This window comes from Rhinoraja longicauda, chromosome 5 (assembly GCF_053455715.1).
Source record: "Rhinoraja longicauda isolate Sanriku21f chromosome 5, sRhiLon1.1, whole genome shotgun sequence".
NCBI lineage: Eukaryota > Metazoa > Chordata > Chondrichthyes > Rajiformes > Arhynchobatidae > Rhinoraja > Rhinoraja longicauda.
The window spans coordinates 32,251,642-32,270,271 of record NC_135957.1 but is presented as its reverse complement, the minus strand read 5'-3'; the positions used below and the strand labels follow the sequence as shown (position 1 = coordinate 32,270,271).

General features: G+C 44.0%; 1 protein-coding gene across 1 annotated transcript in view; it reads right to left on the bottom strand.

Moving 5' to 3' along the window:
- Positions 1 to 2,698, bottom strand: part of taf1b (TATA box binding protein (Tbp)-associated factor, RNA polymerase I, B) — a 54,589-nt gene extending 51,891 nt beyond the window's left edge. Inside the window, exons 1-2 of the mRNA XM_078399251.1 lie at positions 2,356 to 2,698; positions 1,704 to 1,802 (exon numbers count right to left, since the gene is read on the bottom strand). Of these exons, the coding sequence (XP_078255377.1) occupies positions 1,704 to 1,802; positions 2,356 to 2,373 (117 nt within the window). The 5' untranslated portion in view covers positions 2,374 to 2,698. The remainder of the gene's footprint in view (positions 1 to 1,703; positions 1,803 to 2,355) is intronic.
- Between the last annotated feature and the right edge of the window lie 15,932 nt (positions 2,699 to 18,630).

Sequence of the window (18,630 nt, the reverse complement as noted above, 5' to 3'; positions counted from 1 at the left end):
AATATAGTTAAAATATAAATGTTAGGAAGATATGGCTAGAGGGAAGTGATCAATTGGGTCAGAAATTCTGCAGACGGAGAAAGTATCTACAGTCTAGGGCAAGACCTCCAAGCCCAAGAAATATATCTAATTGCCTTGACAACTTTCATCATAGAAAATTTATCTTAGAAAAGAGAAACAAATGTCACCATTGAATCTGCTTTCATCAACCTTTCAGGAAACATTTTCAAAAGCATAATTTGGAAAATATATATTTCTCATGTTATCCCTTACTCTATTGCACTTAAATCTCAGGTAGTTCATCATCAATATACCACTGGAAATGTAATCACCCTTTGGATTTATCCTGAGGTCACCTCTCATCTTCACTATTTTGAAAATTAACTTAAACCTCTCTCGGTTACTGCAATTCCGTGGCAGGGATGTAATGCTGAGGCTCAGGGTGTGACGCTGAAGCTTTGTAAGGCGCTGGTCAGTCTGTATTTGGAGGATTTGTCTGCAATTTTGGGCCCCATATCTGAGGAAGGATGTGCTGGTGCTGGAGAGCATCTAGAGGAGGTTTAGGTTACATGAATGATCCCAGGACGAGTGGGTTAACATATGATGAGCGTTTGACGGTGCTGAGCCTCTACTTGCAGGCGTTTAAAAGGATGAGGGGGGACCTCATCCAAACTTACCAAATAGTGAAAGGCTTGGATAGAGTGGATGTGAAGAGGATGTTTCCACTAGTGGGAGAGTCTAGGACCAGAGGTCTTAGCCTCAGAATAAAAGGATGTTCCTTTAGGAAGGAGATGAAGAGGAATTTCTTCAATCAGAGGGGGGTGAATCTGTGGAATTAATTGCCACAGATGGCTGTGGAGGTCATGTCAACTGATATTTTTAAGGCAGAGATAAATAGATTATTGATTTGTACGGATGTCAGGGGTTATAGGGAGAAGGTAGGAGAATGGGGTTGAGGCGGAGAGATACACTGGATTCACTGGAGATGGTCTTGGAGGGGAGGATGCTCCTCAAACGGCAGAGCATCTTAGACAATACAGCTCACCCCCTCCATGACACATTTGTCAACCTGAGGAGCATCTTCAGCAACAGACTGGTTCCACCAAGATACAGCACAAAAACACCGCAGGAGATCCCTTTGTGCTGTGACGATTCAACTGTATAGCTCCTCCCTTTCTGTCGTGGGGGAGACTGATTCTAACTCCCACACCCAAACACCCAATCTTTGCACACCCAGCAATCCTGGACTTTCCATTCGTGTAGTGGAAGATGAGCATAATATTACACAATATTGATTTCCAGTATACCCAACCAAAAAATACAATAGCTGCTGGATATCCAAAATTTCACGAGCTTTATTCCATTTATTTCCTTCTTTTTCCCATATTGACAGTATTGTATTTGTAACTTTGCAAGAAATTATGTTATTTTAATTTATGCATCCTTTTATCCAGTGTATTTAACACCAATGTTTCTGTGTTTTCTGTTGCTCCACAGCCATACTTCCCCAATAAATTCCAAAACTTATTTCTAGTTTGATCCAAATAGTCATGTAGATTGTATTCATGATGATTTAATTATTCCTTACAAGCTGTCAGATAATTGCAAATATAATTATCTGCAATTAAGTTATTGTCATCAATATCCTGCTCTGATCCCAAATGAACAGATTGAGTATTTGACCTTCATTTCATTCTACTCACCTCAATGACATTGTGACAGGACTTGCAAAAGAATTTGCCTTCATCTGTGATCGCCCAGTTAATCACATGACATTGTTCACATGCCTGTCTAAAATCTCTCTGAAAAATACACAAACATGTAACTCATTGGCTTTTTAAAAACTAAGGGGTGGGGGGAGAAGGGAGGGGGTGGGGGAAAGGGGTGGTGGTATGGGGGGAGGGTGGAGAAGGGAGGATGGGAGGGGAAGAGGGGATGGGGGGGAGAGGATGGAGTTGTGAGGGGGTGGGGGGAATGGATGGGGTTGTGAGAGGATGGGGGGAAGGGAGGGGGTGGGGAAGGGATGGAGTAGAGGGAGGGGAAGGGATGGAGTAGAGGGAGGGGGTGGGGGGGAGGGAGGGGATGGGGAGGTGGGGGGGAGGGAGGGGATGGGGAGGGGATGGGGAGGTGGGGGGGAGGGAGGGGATGGGGAGGTGGGGGGGAGGGAGGGGATGGGGAGGTGGGGGGGAGGGAGGGGTGGAAGGAGGGGTGGGGGGACGGGATGGGGTAGGGAGGGGGTGGGGGAGGGGGTGGGGGAGGAGGGAGGGGTTGGGGGGGGAGGGAGGGTTTGGGGGGGGGGGGTGGATCGCGAGGCTGCGCTCGCGGCGGGCTGTTGACGGTTGATCCCACGCTCACCGTGTTCTCCTCGTCCATCGCTCGCGCGTCCCTTCGGCCGCCGCTGACAACAGTGACCCGGAGCTCCTTCCCCGCGCACAAGGTGCGCCCGTTAAACCGGGCCGACAGACGCTCGCGCTCAGGGCTCTCCGCTGCCCGATGTCGCAGCGAAATATTACCCACTACCTTCCCTCCTAAAGGTTTGCGGTGTTACCGTTTTGCCACGTTCACTCTTTGCTGCTGATATGTTTGGATGAGTTTTTAACAATGTAATTCTGGCGAGTCGTAGCATTTTATCGGTCGTGCATTTCAGCAGCTCTTGTAAAAGTTACAATTATTTACATGTATTGATTAACGATCAGATAAATTGTAAAACAAAAGTCTGGTACCTCTGATTTTACAAAACTTTGTTAGATCGGTGTACGACACGAACAAAGAAATGGCTAAGGTCCAGATGGGTTGTCAGAGCAACCCACTAAAAAAACATCGAAAATCTGCTTTCCCGTTGTTCGGAAATCCCGATTATTCACCCAGTTCCGACATCATACCAAACCATTACTGGCAGTAATTTAGTAGGCTCCCTAAAATATTAAGTTCATATCAAAACATTCTTGTCCGTATTTTCTGATTTGTCCAACTGCACACTGAATGATCACACATGAATGTTGTAAACGTCTGGAAACTGCACTTTAGGTTTATTATTATTCTCACATGTACTGAGGTACAGCAAAACAGCTTTGTTTTACATGCTATCAGGAAGTAGAGGCTTGATCTGCTTTCTTGGCTGTCATATCAATGTATTTGGTTCACCATAGGTAATTGGTAATATTAATACCAAGGAACTTGAAGCTCTCAACCATTTCCATCATTGATGCCAATTGGGACATGCAATCGAAATAAGCTTCCTGAAGTATACGCATAGCATATGCCTTCTTAACCACCCTAAGAAACAACGCTCCAAGTACAGATCATCTGTGGACATTTCTGAACTACCTCAACAGCATCATTCAATTGATCCATTTAAAACAGAAACAATAATGCCTTCTTTTGTTGGAGCATGTTGCAGCTTTATAAAACTAGGCCACATTTGGAGTATTGCGTGCAGTTCCGGTCATTTCTTTACAAGAGGGATTGTTTTCCCTGGAACGTCAAAGGCTGAGTTGAGACCTGATGGAAGTTTCTAAAATCCCGGAAGTTTTAAAATTCTAAACTAGGTGGTGGAAGGTATAATTTTGGAATTTATAATGGGGAAAAAAATAACAAGAGTTGGAAATTAAAAAAATTAATTAAGGAGGGCCAGTGATTTTTTTGATAAAGTAACAGAGGATTAATGAAGAGCAAGCAGTGAATGTTGTCAATATGGATTTTCAGAAAGTGACTAAGTTTCACATATATAGTTGGCTAACAAAATTGAGACTTCTCAGATAGATGCACCAGGTTGGATAAAAAATTATTGTAAGGTCAGAGAAAAATGGCTATTTTTCAGGACTGTGGACAGTGGTATTTGAATACAGAGTAAATTCAAAATTTGAGAATGGTACCAAATGCAGAAGTGTGACAAATAGCAAGGCAGATGGACTTTAATATAGATAAGTCTATCGTGATACATACTGGAAGGAAAGAAACAATTTAGACAATAGTTTGAAAGTATGCAAGAATGGAGTGAACTGGGATTCATCTGTATTGATCTTTGAAAGTGGCAGGATAGTCAAGAGTGTCAAGAGTGTTTTATTGTCATGTGTCCCAGATAGAACAATGAAATTCTTACTTGCTGAAGCACAACAGAATATGTAAACATAGTACACTGTAAATAATATGATAAACGAGACAGCAAAAAAATCAGTATGTATATATACACATACACACACGTACACACACATATTATACACATATATCCACATACATATATATACACATGCATATATATATTCACACATACTCAAAAAACAAACAATAGTAGTGCAATAATAATAATAGTCTATTGAAGTTCAGAGCTTATTTGAGGTTGTAATGTTTAATAGCCTGTTCAATAGGGAAGAACCTGTTCCTGAACGTGGACGTTAGAGTTTTCAAGCTCCTGTACCTTCTTCCCAATGGCAGGGGTGAAATGAGTGTGTGGCCAGGATGGTGTGGGTCTCTGATGATGCTGGCTGACTTTTTGAGGCAGCAACTCTGATAAATCCCTTCAATGGTGGGGAGGTCAGAGCCATAATTATTGAGAGAATAATTATAAAAACACATCCTCTCTGGGGTTCATAAATAGTGGCAAAACAGAAAGTTATGATGAACCTGCAATACATCTGCAATATTATGTCCAATGTTGGTCACTATTAGAAATAAAATAAGGATTCTTGAAGTCCCCAAAAGGCTGCAGAGAGAATGTAAGTGATTTGAGGAATGAAAGTTTTTAGCCATAAGAAATAGAGAGGAAAGTGTACAAAAGAGAGTACATAGAGAGAGGTGTACAAAATTATGATGGTTTAGATAATGCAAAGACTAAGTAGCTAAGCTCATAAGCTGGTTGTACAAGGACTGAGATCACAGATTCAAGGTTTTGGGCAAGAGCTCCAGGGTGAAATGTGCAAAAGATTTTACTTTTACACAGTGAGTGACAATAACCTGGAACACTATGTACAGAGATGGTGGAGTCAGAGAGGTTCAATAATCACAAAAGCAAATTAAATAGGCACTTGAGAATAAATGAACCTATTTGAACCCAAATGCACCTATTCACAGGACAGAGCAGGGGGATGTATGCTCTGTTGAGTCTGAAGAAAGGTCCCAACCCAAAATGTCACCTATCCGTTTCCTTCAGAGATACTGCCTGATCCGCTGAGTTACTCCAGCACTTTGTGTCTATCTCAGGGGAATGTCATAAACTGTTTTTGTCCAAGTTAAGCCTGCAGGAATTTGATGGGTCGAATGTTCTATTACTGCACCAAATGGTTGTTAAAATAAGAGGGAATGATTGTAAAGAATTAGAGAAGACAAGTGGAAAGATTTAATCAATGATGACACCTTGGGCCTTATAAAGTGATTCAATTTTAAGGAAGGAGTGAGTCAACCTGGGCTACACTTCCATAGATATGTTTTGGCATGTGAAAGAAGATGAAAATCTGTTTTAGATAGACAATGATTCACAAAGATTATCTGGACTGAACATCTCAAAAGTTAACTTCTCAAATGCTGCCTGACCCGCTGAGTTACTCCAGGATTTTGTGTCTATCTCAAAAGTTAAGTTCTTTGCCTTCAATACTCTTCAAAATATTATCTGTTGATAAATGTGCGTTTAAACATTTTGACTTTTCTGGAGTATTCGCCATTTGAGCCAGCTCAGTCATTTAGCTGAGCTGGCCATAACCTCAGCCTTACATTCTGGCCTGTTCCTCATCACCCTTGACTGCTTTGCAGACCAAAAATCTATGTCGACATTGAATAATCAATAATAGAGCTGTCATAGCTCTCAAGAATGTACAATAATGATTCATGATTGTAAGAGTGAAGAAACTGATTTATAAATCGCAAGGCGTGGCATTGAGCAAGATAGCAAGCATGTCACCTCAAAAATGTTTCGTAAAAGGAATGCATTTAGAAAATATTTTGAGTTGAAACATGTATTTCCATTTCTGATTTTGTCACTTTTATGTTGTGCTCATGTGCTTCATGTGTGTACTAACAATCTTTTTTTAGTTTAATTTGGAGATACTGCGCGGAAACAGGCCCTTCGGCCCACCGAGTCCGCACCGACCAGCAATCCCCGCACACTAACACTATCCTACAGACAATAGGGACAATTTACATACCAAGCCAATTAACCTGCAAACCTGTACGTCTTTGGAGTGTGGGAGGAAACCAAAGATCTCGGAGAAAATCCATGCAGATCACTGGGAGAACGTAAAACTCCATACAGACAAGCACCTGTAGTCGGGATCAAACCCGAGTCTCTGGCGCTGTAAGACAGTAGCTTTACTGCCACTCCACCGTGCTGCTCAATATTACTGGCTGATCTGAATATGATCAGGTCGTATTCAGTGACAACGATTGAAACAGGACTGTGGATCGATGAGACAGTCAAATAGGTTGATCCATGGGTATCGTGGATTATGTTCAAAGGGTTGTGATGTCCTTATTATAGTTACTGCTCTGTGACTTATTGCATTGAGAAGTGATTTGTAACAAAATGAAAAATCCCTTCAGAACAATGGAACACCACCTACTTGAACTGTTCCTTGATTGATCCATCAGGTGGCCATTCGGGAACTATAGAATAAATTGATGAATCTCACATAGAAACAATGCTGTTAAATCAGACAGGAATACTTGTTACAGACAGGGTTGTTTACAAAGCTTCCTAAATGGCATTATGGGAGAAGATGTATACATTCACATAATTATTTGCATTGCCAAGTAATTAATAATGATTTATGACATAATTAAAACCATAAAGTTGCATTAAACAGAGGACCATGGTAAAGTGTGCCATTAAATTCTTCATTCAAGAAGCAGTAAGTTAACATGGAGGATGAGCTGGTAATTAAGAAGACAAATTCAATGCTATCCTTTATTGCAAGGGAAATAAAGTCAAAAATGTTGGGAAGTCTTTCCTCATCTTAAACTGGATGAACTCATCAGTTAGTCCACACATCAACTCAGTAAAGGATCCAAGAAAATGTTGAAGTTTCATTGCCAGCTAGACCTTTTGGAACGATCATATAATTGTTAATCATTGCTCCTTCTGTGATTGCAAGTTAAAACATAACTTTCCACAGTCCCTGTCTGTGTTAAATGCTTGCACAGCTTTTCTATTTGTCATTAAATGGAACATTGAGAGTAAGTTTGCCAACGTTGCTTTATTATCTGGCCCAATTTCTAATAATAGAATATCATTGCACATTCATTTCTGGCCTCATCTTTTTTTTCTTTTTTTTTTCTTTCTCTCTCTCTCTCTCTCTTCCTCTCTCTTCCTCTCTTCCTCTCTCTCTCTCTCTCTCTCTCTCTCTCTCTTTTTTTTAAATTATTTTATGAGCGTTGCCTTTTTGAACTGTTTTTCACTGAAACAGTTATTTTTTATTTACAAGAAGCTTTGCAGGCACTGCCTTTATCTTCATGGTCATGCCACAACCTCAGATTCAATAAACCTTGCAATGTCATGCAGTTACTCAATGTCATTGCCTTCATTGTTAAAAGCTTACTTTGTCATTTCCTCACAGCTAACATGAAGTATGTGTCCTCTGTGCTATTTTAACCTCCAGCTAAGTACATTGCAAAACGTATGCTCTGACACACAAAAAGACACAAGGATGTAAAACAAGATATATGTATAACAGGCAAAGATTCTACTCTTACTGAAGATAGACACAAAATGCTGGAGTAACACAGCGGGACAAGCAGCATCTCTGGAGAGAAGGAATGAGTGACGTTCGGGTCGAGACCCTTCTTTGGAATAGAGTCAGGGGAAAGGGAAACGAGAGATATAGACGTTGATGTAGAGAGTACCCAGCGGCTAGGCCTTTGCTCCCCCTACCCTGAGTCGCAACAGGGACTTATTCCCCCTCGTCCTTACCTTTTATTCCATCAGCCATCACATCCAACACATAATCCACCAACATTTTTGCCACCTACAACTGGATCCAACCATTAGTCACATCTTCCCACCACCCATTTCCGCCTTCCGCAGAGACCATTTACTCCGCAACTCCCTGGTTAACCCATCCCTTTCCACCCAAACCACCCCCTCTCCAGGTACCTTCCCGTGCAACCGCAGGAGATGCAACACCTGACACCATAACTTCTCCCTCGACTCTGTCCAGGGACCCAGACAGTCCTTTCAGGTTAGACAGAGGTTTACTTGCACCTCCTCCAACCTCATCTACTGTATCCGTTGTTCAAGATGTGGGCTTATACATCGGTGAGACCAAACGGTAGACTAGGCATTTGTTTCGCTGAACACCTTCGCTCAGTCCACCTGGACCTTCCTGACCTCCTGGTTTCCAAACACTTTAATTCTCCTTCCCATTCCCACACAGACCTACAGCTACCATTTGTTCTATATCTCTCTACATCACAGTCTATATCTCTTGTTTCCCTTTCCCATGACTTTCAGTCTGAAGAAGGGTCTCAACAAAACATCACCCATTCCTTCTCTCCAGAGATGCTGCCAGCCCAGCAGAGTTACTCCACATAAATTCATAAATAATATATACTAGAACAGTGTAGATCCATTGGGCACAAAGTTCTCCTGCATTGGTCTAGCACCCACTCCCAGTCCCCCCCTTCCCCTCCTTCACCTCCACCCACTCACCCCCTCAACCCCCCTTACCCCCCATCCTCCCCTCCCCCTCACCCACTCCATCCCCCCCTCAACCTGGGCATCAGTCAGACCCCCACATCCCCCTCCCTTGCAAGAGATTAATATATATTAATAGATATACAATATAACATTTTATATTCTTACATTATTATATTTTAAGTATTATTATTATTATTATTATTATATTATATTATTATTTTTATTATTACTGTGGAGGTTGTGTGTGTGTGTCTGTGTGTGCCGTGCTGCCCACTGGGGGTTGTAGTCCGGTGATTGTCCGGGGCACGGGGGGCCGGGCCGGAGCATGCACTACACCTCCTGGCGGGCAGCATGGCGGCGGGAGGTGCGCATAAGATGGCGGAGTGGGAGGAGGAGGAGAAGAAGGAGAGCAGCAGCTATTGTTGTTGGAATCATCGACAATGCTGTGGGTTGAAGCAGGCGCTGGAGGAGACGCGGGAGGAGGAGGAGAAGAAGCTGCTATTACCCTGGAGGTGTGTGTGTGTGTGTGTGTGCCGCGCTGCCCGCTGGCGGTTGTAGTCGGGTGATGGTCCGGGGCTCTGGGGCCGGGCAGGAGCAGGGACTCGACGGCGCCATTGGGTGATGCAGGCGCTGGAGGAGGCGGAGGGGAACTCAGGCAGGTCTCGCCTCCCTCCAAGTTCCCATTAGTCAGATCCCGTCCCGCCCTCGACCCTCATTGACCAGGCAGCTCCCAGTGTGACATTGAACGTGGCTGATGGCCAAGTGGAAAAGTGATTTTTTTAAACTTTAAAAAGCCAATAACTTTAAAAATATAACACAGATTTGAACAAAACTTCCTACAGCCCACCCCAGGTCAATGGTGAGTAACGTGGGCCTAAATTGTCGCGCTATTGTGTACCGTTTTGGCTGAATTTCGAGAACGGATAAACAAACAATCAAACAAGATGAGTTTTAGTAATATACTAGACCATGTGGACCCGTTGGGCCCAAACCTCTCCTCCCCCCCTCCCCCTCTCCTCCCCCCTCCCTCTCCCCCCTTCCCCCCCTCCCCTCACCCTCTCCCTCCTCCCTTCCCTCACCCCCTCCCTCCTTCCCCTCCCCCCCACTCCATATCCCTCAACCCCCCCTTATCCTCCCTCCACACTCCCACCACTCCCCTCCCTCTACCCCCTCCCTCCCTTCTATGTCCCAGTTCAAAAAGGCTAGTATCCCATATGTTTTTCCCCACTAACATCTATCTGTGCTGCCATCTTCAGGGATCCTTGAACTTGTACACCAAGGTCCCTCTGCTCATCAGTACTTCCCAGGCCCTACCATTCATTATTAGTCCCCGCAAATTCCATCTGCCATTGCTCTTCCCCTCTAATCAATTCATCAAAATTGTCCCATAGCCAAGACTACTCTTCTCACCATAAATAACGCCACCATTTTTCATGGCACCAGGGGTGGGGATGGGGAGATGTGACCGGTGGTGATATCACCTTAAGGTGGCAGAAATATCGGGAAATATTGGTTAGATGTGGAGGCTGGTGGGGGAATGGTAAGGACCAGGGCAACTCTATCCTTGTTCCGTCTAGGGAGCAGAAGACGTCTCACCTGGAAGGAGGACTGGAGTCTCTGGATGGATGTGAGGGAGGAATTATAAGGACAGGTGTTATAACTCCAGTCTGACTGCATTCCCTAAGATTAGGTCCTGTAGCACTCCTTCTCCAATTGGTCTATCTACGTACTGGCTCGGAAAGCTCACCTGCACACATTTTAAAGTTTAACTCCAAGTCTTTCACATTGAATGGTGGCCACAGTGGTGCAGCTGATCGAGCTGCTGCTTCACAACACCAGAGACCTGGGTTCGATCATGACCTCAGGATGCTGTCTGTGTGGAATTTGCTTGTTCTCACCATGGGATTCTTCCCGATGCTCCGGTTTCTTCCCACATACCAAAGACGTGCGGGCTTATAGGTTAATTAGCTTCTGTAAATTGCCCCTAGTGTTTAGGGAATTAATGCGAAAGTGAGATAACTCACTACTGTGAATGGGGATCAATGGCCAGCATGGACACAGTGGCCGAAGGTCTTATTTTCCATGCTGTATCTCTAAACTAAACTAAAATAATGCTGATTTCAGTTAATATTGGGGTTACTGGAGATAATAATATTCAATAACAAAATCTATTATTCTTCCACGTGTCCGTGATTTGCCTACAGACCTACTCCACTGTCTGCTGCTGTTAGCAGCAAAACCACCTTCCCACCTGTCAGCCCTGCCTGACAGAGGTAGTGGGACGAGGAGGTGGTTAAAATTTCCAGCCTTTTTTGAAATTCTAGTCCATGACCAGCGCAGGAGTTAAGTCAGTGATATGTTTAATGTTGGAGCAGCTGAGAGAAGATCTGTGGGCAGGAGAGGTGGAGTCGGTCAGCTGTCCTCACAACGAAACCCACATAAATCCCTGCAAATAAGAGTGTCACAGTGTGCTTCAGGTAATAATGAAGATAAACAATTACAGTTCTGCCTGAATAAATACATTTGCGCACAATTTAAAATGCGGCACAAGCTGCTTGGCGTGGGTGTAAGTGGGCAATTTAGCCCACACTGTAATCACAGAGGACATATGTACCACATTAACAAGCCTCAAGCAAACATTAAGAGGTAACAACATAATTTCCTACATTGGGTTTGTGGGACAGACTGCAACAAAAGCAATTAATGATACTAAATACATTTTTTAAGCAATTACTGGATAAACATTTGAAGTTTTTGAGAATAAGTTGGGAAAGGGGCATTCCTTAGGAGAACTGAGTTGTAGCACCTCTGCTGCAGATCCTTTTTTTAAATATCGGTATCTGTCCTTGTCAACGGAACCACAAGACAATACCCCAACCCTGGGAAAATGCGCAGGAGCATTAATAATAGGGTGCTGAATGAGGTCTCCATTCCCTTTTCCTCATCTTCATGCCCAAAGAGGTAAACAAATCTCACTGCCAAGGAAGGACCATTAAAATCAACCCCTAAAGTTTATTGCAAATTGTCACACACCAATTTACTTTTTAGCCCACTCTTGTAAGCATTCCAATTTACAGAAATCTTCATGCTGGGTTGGAGATAAGTAATATGATTAACCTATTGCCTGGCAATAATCAGTTCTATTTAACCTACCAAATCATTGCTCTAGTAGGGCTCAGCATGGATTCAATGCCCTCCCTTGGTTAGGCCCATGATCATGATTCGACGATCCTGTGGAGATGCTGTGGAAAACTGCAAAACATCAGATAAAGTTTATCCAGTAATCTGCTAATATTCAAGTAAACTTCGAATAGTCCAAATATTTGAATTTTCAGGCTATTCCAAGATTATTTCAGTGATCCATCATAAAGCCTATAATGCCAAATGTTAACTCTGATCGTATTTCTGGAATGCTGAAGCACCACTCTTCATGCCATATAAAGCTAAGGTGGGGCTGAGACAGTTGAAGGAGTGACAGTAGTAAACCCTGCATAATGGTTTTGTACTCAGTGTATTTGATCATGGGGAAGTCAACGCTGATGTTTATTTTGAGCATGGAATATTACATCACTTGGGGGGGCAGAATTTATTGTTAATCCCTAATAGCCTTTAACTGAGTGGCTTGGTGGATCATTTCAGAGGACAGATGAGTTAACCATCTTGGTGAATTTGAAGGTGCTCATAAGCCAAACAGGGTAGAAATGGCTGATATTTTCTAAATTGGATAAATAAACTAGAAATGTTTACATGACAATCTCATAGATCCGTGATTTACTATTATAGATATTGTGGTTTCATTCCAAATTTATTTAGTTGAGAATATAAACTCCCTGAGTTGCCAAGGTGGGATTCAAACTCGTATCTCCAAATTAATAGGCCAGACAGATGGATACACCCATTAATTTAGTCACTATGCCTCTATACCCCACAAAATTGCAGGTAATAAGCAAGAGTTCCTCATGCACAGCGATCCCTTTATCTTTTGGAAGCTATTGAATTTAGCCCCATGGCCTTTTTGATAAATGTAACTCTTGCTCTTTACTGCCCAGAAGTGTCAATCCTAATTATTATATATTCATTTCAGTATTGGATCCACAACCTTTATGATTATAGGCAAGTGTAAAGTACTTTACCACATGTAACACTAAGTAGTAAAAAGATCCAGCAAAAGATTTAGAATCATAACTCACTTGGCAATAAAATAATCTCAACCAACTTTCACTGTGTTTAATGAATGTATTCATTTATATTGATGTACATTCCACTTTCTAAGATTAAATTACAAAATTACCCAGCCAGCTCTTAAAAAATAATGCTGGTTTTAATTAAATTTCCTTGTGCAGGACATATATAACTCTAAGAAACAGAATTTTCATAGAAAATACACTCAGTAAACCTGAGTCTGGTGTTTTAGGGAACCGTGAAATAACAATACAATCGGGAATACTTAAGTGATTTCATGAGGCCAAATCACATCTGAGGATTATTTCAGTATGTTTTATTATTTTTCATTGGATTTGACACTGATCATTCCAGCACTGTATAAATACAAAGCAAAATTCTAGACGAACAGTCTGTTTCTGTAAGTTGGTTTCTGCATTATTAGTGCCGCAAAACCTGCTTCAGCACATGGACAATATCCAAGGGTTTTGTTACAGCATCTGTGCAGCCATTCTTCGGCATTTGTCAGATATTCACACTTCTGTATTTGCAGAGTAACATACTCCTATCTGTGGTGATAAACTAACAATGATTTAGACAACTGCATTTCTGTTTGACGTATCTATTTCCATATTGTTATATTGCTTTACATCGTAGAAGGAGGCCATTCAACTCATCAAGTATATGCCATTTTTCAGAGCAATCCTATTCCCCAGTAATTTTCCCTGTACCCAATTTCTCCACTGTTCTATTATCTTTCCAAGTTTCTTCTATTCACCAATACACTGGGGGCAATTTGCAGTGGCCACTTAACCTACAAAACCACCTGTCCTTGGGATGTGCAAGAAAATTAGACCCCCTGGAGGAAATCCACATTGCTACAGGATTGGAGGTCAGGATTGAACTTGGGTGAATGGAATTGTGAGGCAGCTGTGCCACTCTCCCACTTCAACATCACCAGCAGGTGGTCCACATAAGTTGGTCTCCACCCTCTTGACTCCCCACAGATAACATTCCAGGTTCCACACCTACCACACTCCACTAGATTGTCCTTTGCTGTGAACTGTTCCAATGGGAGGTAGACACAAAATGCTGGAGTAACTCAACGGGTCAGGCAGCATCTCGGGAGAGAAGGAATGGGTGACATTTCGGGTCGAGACTCTTCTTCAGACTGATGTCGGGGAGGGGGCGGGACAAAGATAGGGTGCAGTCAGAGACAGGATGTTTAGTGGGAGAACTGGGAAGGGGGAGGGGATAGAGAGGGGAAGCAGGGACGACCTGGTTAGAGAAGTCAATGTTCATACCGCTGGGGTGTAAACTGCCCAAGTGAAATATGAGGTGCTGTTCCTCCAATTTGCACTGGGCCTCACTCTGACAATGGAGAGGCCCAGGCCAGAAAGGTCAGATTGGGAGGGGGAGTTGAAGTGCTGAGCCACCGGGAGATCAGGTTGGTTGAGACGGACTGAGCGGAGGTGTTCAGCGAAACGATCGCCGAGCCTGCGCTTGGTCTCACCGATGTAGAGAATTGACATCTGGAACAGCAGATACAATAGATGAAGTTGGAGAAGGTGCAAGTGAACCTCTGCCTCACCTGAGACTGTTTGGGTCCTTGGATGGAGTCGAGGGGGGAGGTAAAGGGACAGGTGTTGCATCTCCTGCGGTTGCAGGGGAAAGTACCTGGGGAGGGAGTGGCTTGGGTGGGAAGAGACGAATGGACCAGCGAGTTTCGGAGGGAACGGTCTCTGCAGAAAGCAGAAAGGGGTGGAGATGGGAAGATGTGACCAATAGTGGGATCCCGTTGGAGGTGGTGGAAATGTTGGAGGATAATTTGTTGTATGCGACGGCTAATGGGATGGAAGGTGAGGACAAGGGGGACTCTATCCTTGTTACGAATGGGGGGAGGGGGAGCAAGAGCGGTGCTGTGGGATATTGAGGAGACCCGAGTGAGAGCCTCATCTATAATGGAAGAGGGGAACCCCTGTTTCATAAAGAATGAGGACATCTCCGATGCCCTAGTATGGAACACCTCATCCTGGGCGCAGATGCGGCGTAGACGGAGGAATTGGGAGTAGGGGATAGTGTTGTACCCATGCAGAACTCACTGACTTCATCAATTTCACCACTAATTTCCATCCTGCTCTTAAATATACTTGGACCATCTCTGACATCTCCCTACCGTTTCTGGATCTCACCATCTCCATCACAGGAGACAGAGTAGTGACCGACATCTACTACAAATCCACTGAGTCCCATAGCTATCTTGACTACATTTCTTCCCACCCTGTTTCCTGTAAACTCTTTATCCCCTACTCCCAATTCCTTCGTCTACGCTGCATCTGTCCCCCTCCCCTGACATCAGTCTGAAGAAGGATCTCGACCCGAAATATCACCCATTCCTTCTCTCCCGAGATGCTGCCTGACCCGCTGAGTTACTCCAGCATTTTGTGTCTACCTTCGATTTAAATCAGCATCTGCAGGTTTTTTTTCCTACCCAACTGTTCCAATGGGTATCCACCCTGTCATGTTGGACCAGTTCCATCTTCTAGCCTACTTCACAAATTAGGGAATCATTATCGAATGAAAGCTGGGTGTTAAAATAATTATATCTTAATGTCAATTACATTGATGCTCTTCCTGCCATTCCAGCATGTAGTCCTTTACCCTTATTAAAACCAAGGCTTAGGTGAGGTATGGACCAGCTTTAAAAGATTTGCATACAATGCAATGGGCTGCAGTTATTATCAAGCAGATAATTGTGGTTTAAATAGATGTTCTGCAACAGATGTGGTAAAGGTTGTTAGGCGTGAGTATAATGATTAGTTATTGACAAAGTTATGACTGCCTCCTCAACTCGACTAGTAATGACACTGAACTTTATCTGCCATTGAGCTGCTGGTGGAAGTTGACTACCAAAGTCCCCTATAAATTTTGGAGACAAAATCTAAGTGCTAGAAGAACTTAACAGGTCAGGCAGCATCTGTGGAGGGAATTGAACAAACAACTTTTTGAGTCAAGACTCTTCCTCTGGACTGAAGGAGTGGAGGGACGATGGTGCAAAGAGATGAGGCGGCAAGAACAGGCACCCAATAGGTGAATCAGGTGAGGAGGGGTGGATTGGTGGCTGGGGTCATGTGGGGGAAGAGATGGGTGAAGATAAAGAGTCTGGGACATTACTGATGGAGGAATTGGGGCTGCAGATGATGGAATCTGATGGAAAAGGAAGGTAGCATATGGAACCAAATAAGGGAGGAGGGATATGCAGATGGGAACAATGAGGGGAGGGAGATGGGGATCCAATGGAATGAGCGTGTGCGTGATAGGTAAATAGAGTGGGTGGGAAAGAAGTCGGGTGAGAGGAGACAGGATATGGTGGGGAAAAAAGGGTATGTGTGGGAGGCTAGGGGTGGATAGAGGAATTGTGTGGGAAGGGAGCAGGTTACATGAAATTAGAAAGATCAATGTTCATGTGGTCAGATTGGAGACCACCAAGACAAATATGGTGTGCTGTTCCTCATGTTTGGTCTCACCCTGGAAGTGATGGCCAAGGACGACAAATAAGTGTGGGATGGGTAATGGAATTAAAATGTCTAGCAATGGATGGCTCCAGGTGGCCATGGCAGAGTGTTCAGCAATGTGGCTTCCTAATCTGCACTTGGAGAGTGTTTGTAGAGGAGTGTACAGAGACTGGACATCTATGGTGAAGATGAGGTAGAGGGGGCCGTGGAATTTGAATTTGATGAAATGGTGAAGAGCATGCGAGGTACCCTGGATGTAGGTGAGAAGGAATTGGACAAAGGGAGGCCAAAATAGAGTCAAGATATGAGGAGAGATAATCAGTGTGGCATGAGCAGGCAAAAGCAATGGGGCTGCCAGGGCAGTCTTGTTTGTGAATCCTAAGCAGGACATAGAAATGACCAGTTCAGGGTTGGTGAACTATAAGGTGGAGGCTTTTATAGGGAGATCTAATGAAATAATGAGATCTGTGATGGTGTGGGAGAGAAGAGGCCTGGTGTACGTTGGTTGGGTCATGATCAAGGGGCAGGTATGAGGGGCAGGTACCTGCCACAAAGTCTCATCTAGGTACAGGTCTGTCCTTTAAACACAGGTCCATTGCCTCACAAGGTTTGGTCAGGGACTAAAAAAACTCTTCCAGGTCATGCAGAGATTTGCTGCACTTCCTCCAATCTCATCTAATGCATCCAGTGCTCTGATATGGCCTTCTCTATATCAGTGAGACCAAACACAGACTTTGCCAAACACCTTTGCTTTATCCGCCAGGGTCACCTGGAGTTCCCAAGTACAAGTCAGTTCAATTCCCCTCTCCATTACCACACTGTGCTGTTTGTCTTCACCCTCGTCCACTGCCAGACTGAGGCCAAATGCATAAAGAGGAACAGCACCTCATATTCTGCCTCTGATCTACAACCCACTGAACATTGAATTTCTCTAATTTCAGATAACCTGCTTCCTCTCGGTTTCTGCAAGCACCCAAATAGTATCACACATACTTTCTTTCTCACACACCCTGTCCTCTCTCACGCTGCTTCTTCCCCACACCCCTCCCATCTGCTCATTATCCTTACACTCCTCCTATCAGGTCCCATCTCCCCACTGTTCCCATCTACCCACTCCACCATCCACATGTAACCTTCCTTTCCCCATCAGATTTCCCCTTTGCTCCAAATTCCAGCATCCATGAGCTTTATGACTGCATTTATCAATTTTGGCATTGATTTCCTACTGTCAAACTCAAAGATTTGCATCCTTCATACTGATGCCTGCTACCTGATAGATCTAAGGTCAGTTTTAAATTCTACTAGACCAAGTGGACCAGTTAGGCCCAAATCTCTCATGCATTTGGGCAGCACCCTCCCCTCCCCTCTCCCCCTCCCTCCACCCCACCCTCTCCTCCCCCTTCCCCCCTCCCCACTCCCCCCCACCTTCCCCTTCCCCCCTCCCCTCCCCCTCCCCTCCCCCCCAACCCCCTCGCCCCATCCCCCCCACTCCACCCCCCTCAACCCCCCTTCCCCTCCCTCCCTCCCCCCTCCATCCCCAGGAGATAGATTTAAAGTTTAAAATATGAATAACTTTAAAAATATAACACCGATTTCAATGAAACTTCTTCCATTGGCACCAAAGAGGCAACGGTGAGTAAGGTGGGCATAAAATTGTTGTGCCGTTTTGTGTACCGTTTTGGCTGTAGTTCAGGAACAAACAAACGAGAGTTTTAGTATATAGATTACTTCTCGAAATATGGACAATCTTGCAAAGGCTGAAATGACTGCACTAATGTTGATGGGTCTTCTTACATAGGAGTGATAGTAGCCCTCCTGGAGACAGTCAAACAATCTCAATGTTTTTTTTTCTTAGCTGCTCAATAGACAATAGGTGCAGGAGTAGACCATTCGGCCCTTCGAGCCAGCACCGCCATTCAATGTGATCTTGGCTGATCATTCTCAATCAGTACCCTGTTACTGCCTTCTCCCCATACCCCCTGACTCCGCTATCCTTAAGAGCTCTATCTAGCTCTCTCTTGAATGCATTCAGAGAATTGGCCTCCACTGTCTTCTGAGGTAGAGAATTCCACAGATTCACAACTCTCTGACTGAAATTATTTTTTTTCATCTCCGTTCTAAATGGCCTACCCCTTATTCTTAAACTGTGGCCCCTTGTTCTGGACTCCCCCAATATTGGGGACATGTTTCCTGCCTCTAACGTGTCCAACCCCTTAATAATCTTATACGTTTCGATAAGATCCCCTCTCATCCGTCTAAATTCCAGTGTATACAAGCCTAGTCGCTCCAGTCTTTCAATATATGACAGTCCTGCCATTCCGGGAATTAACC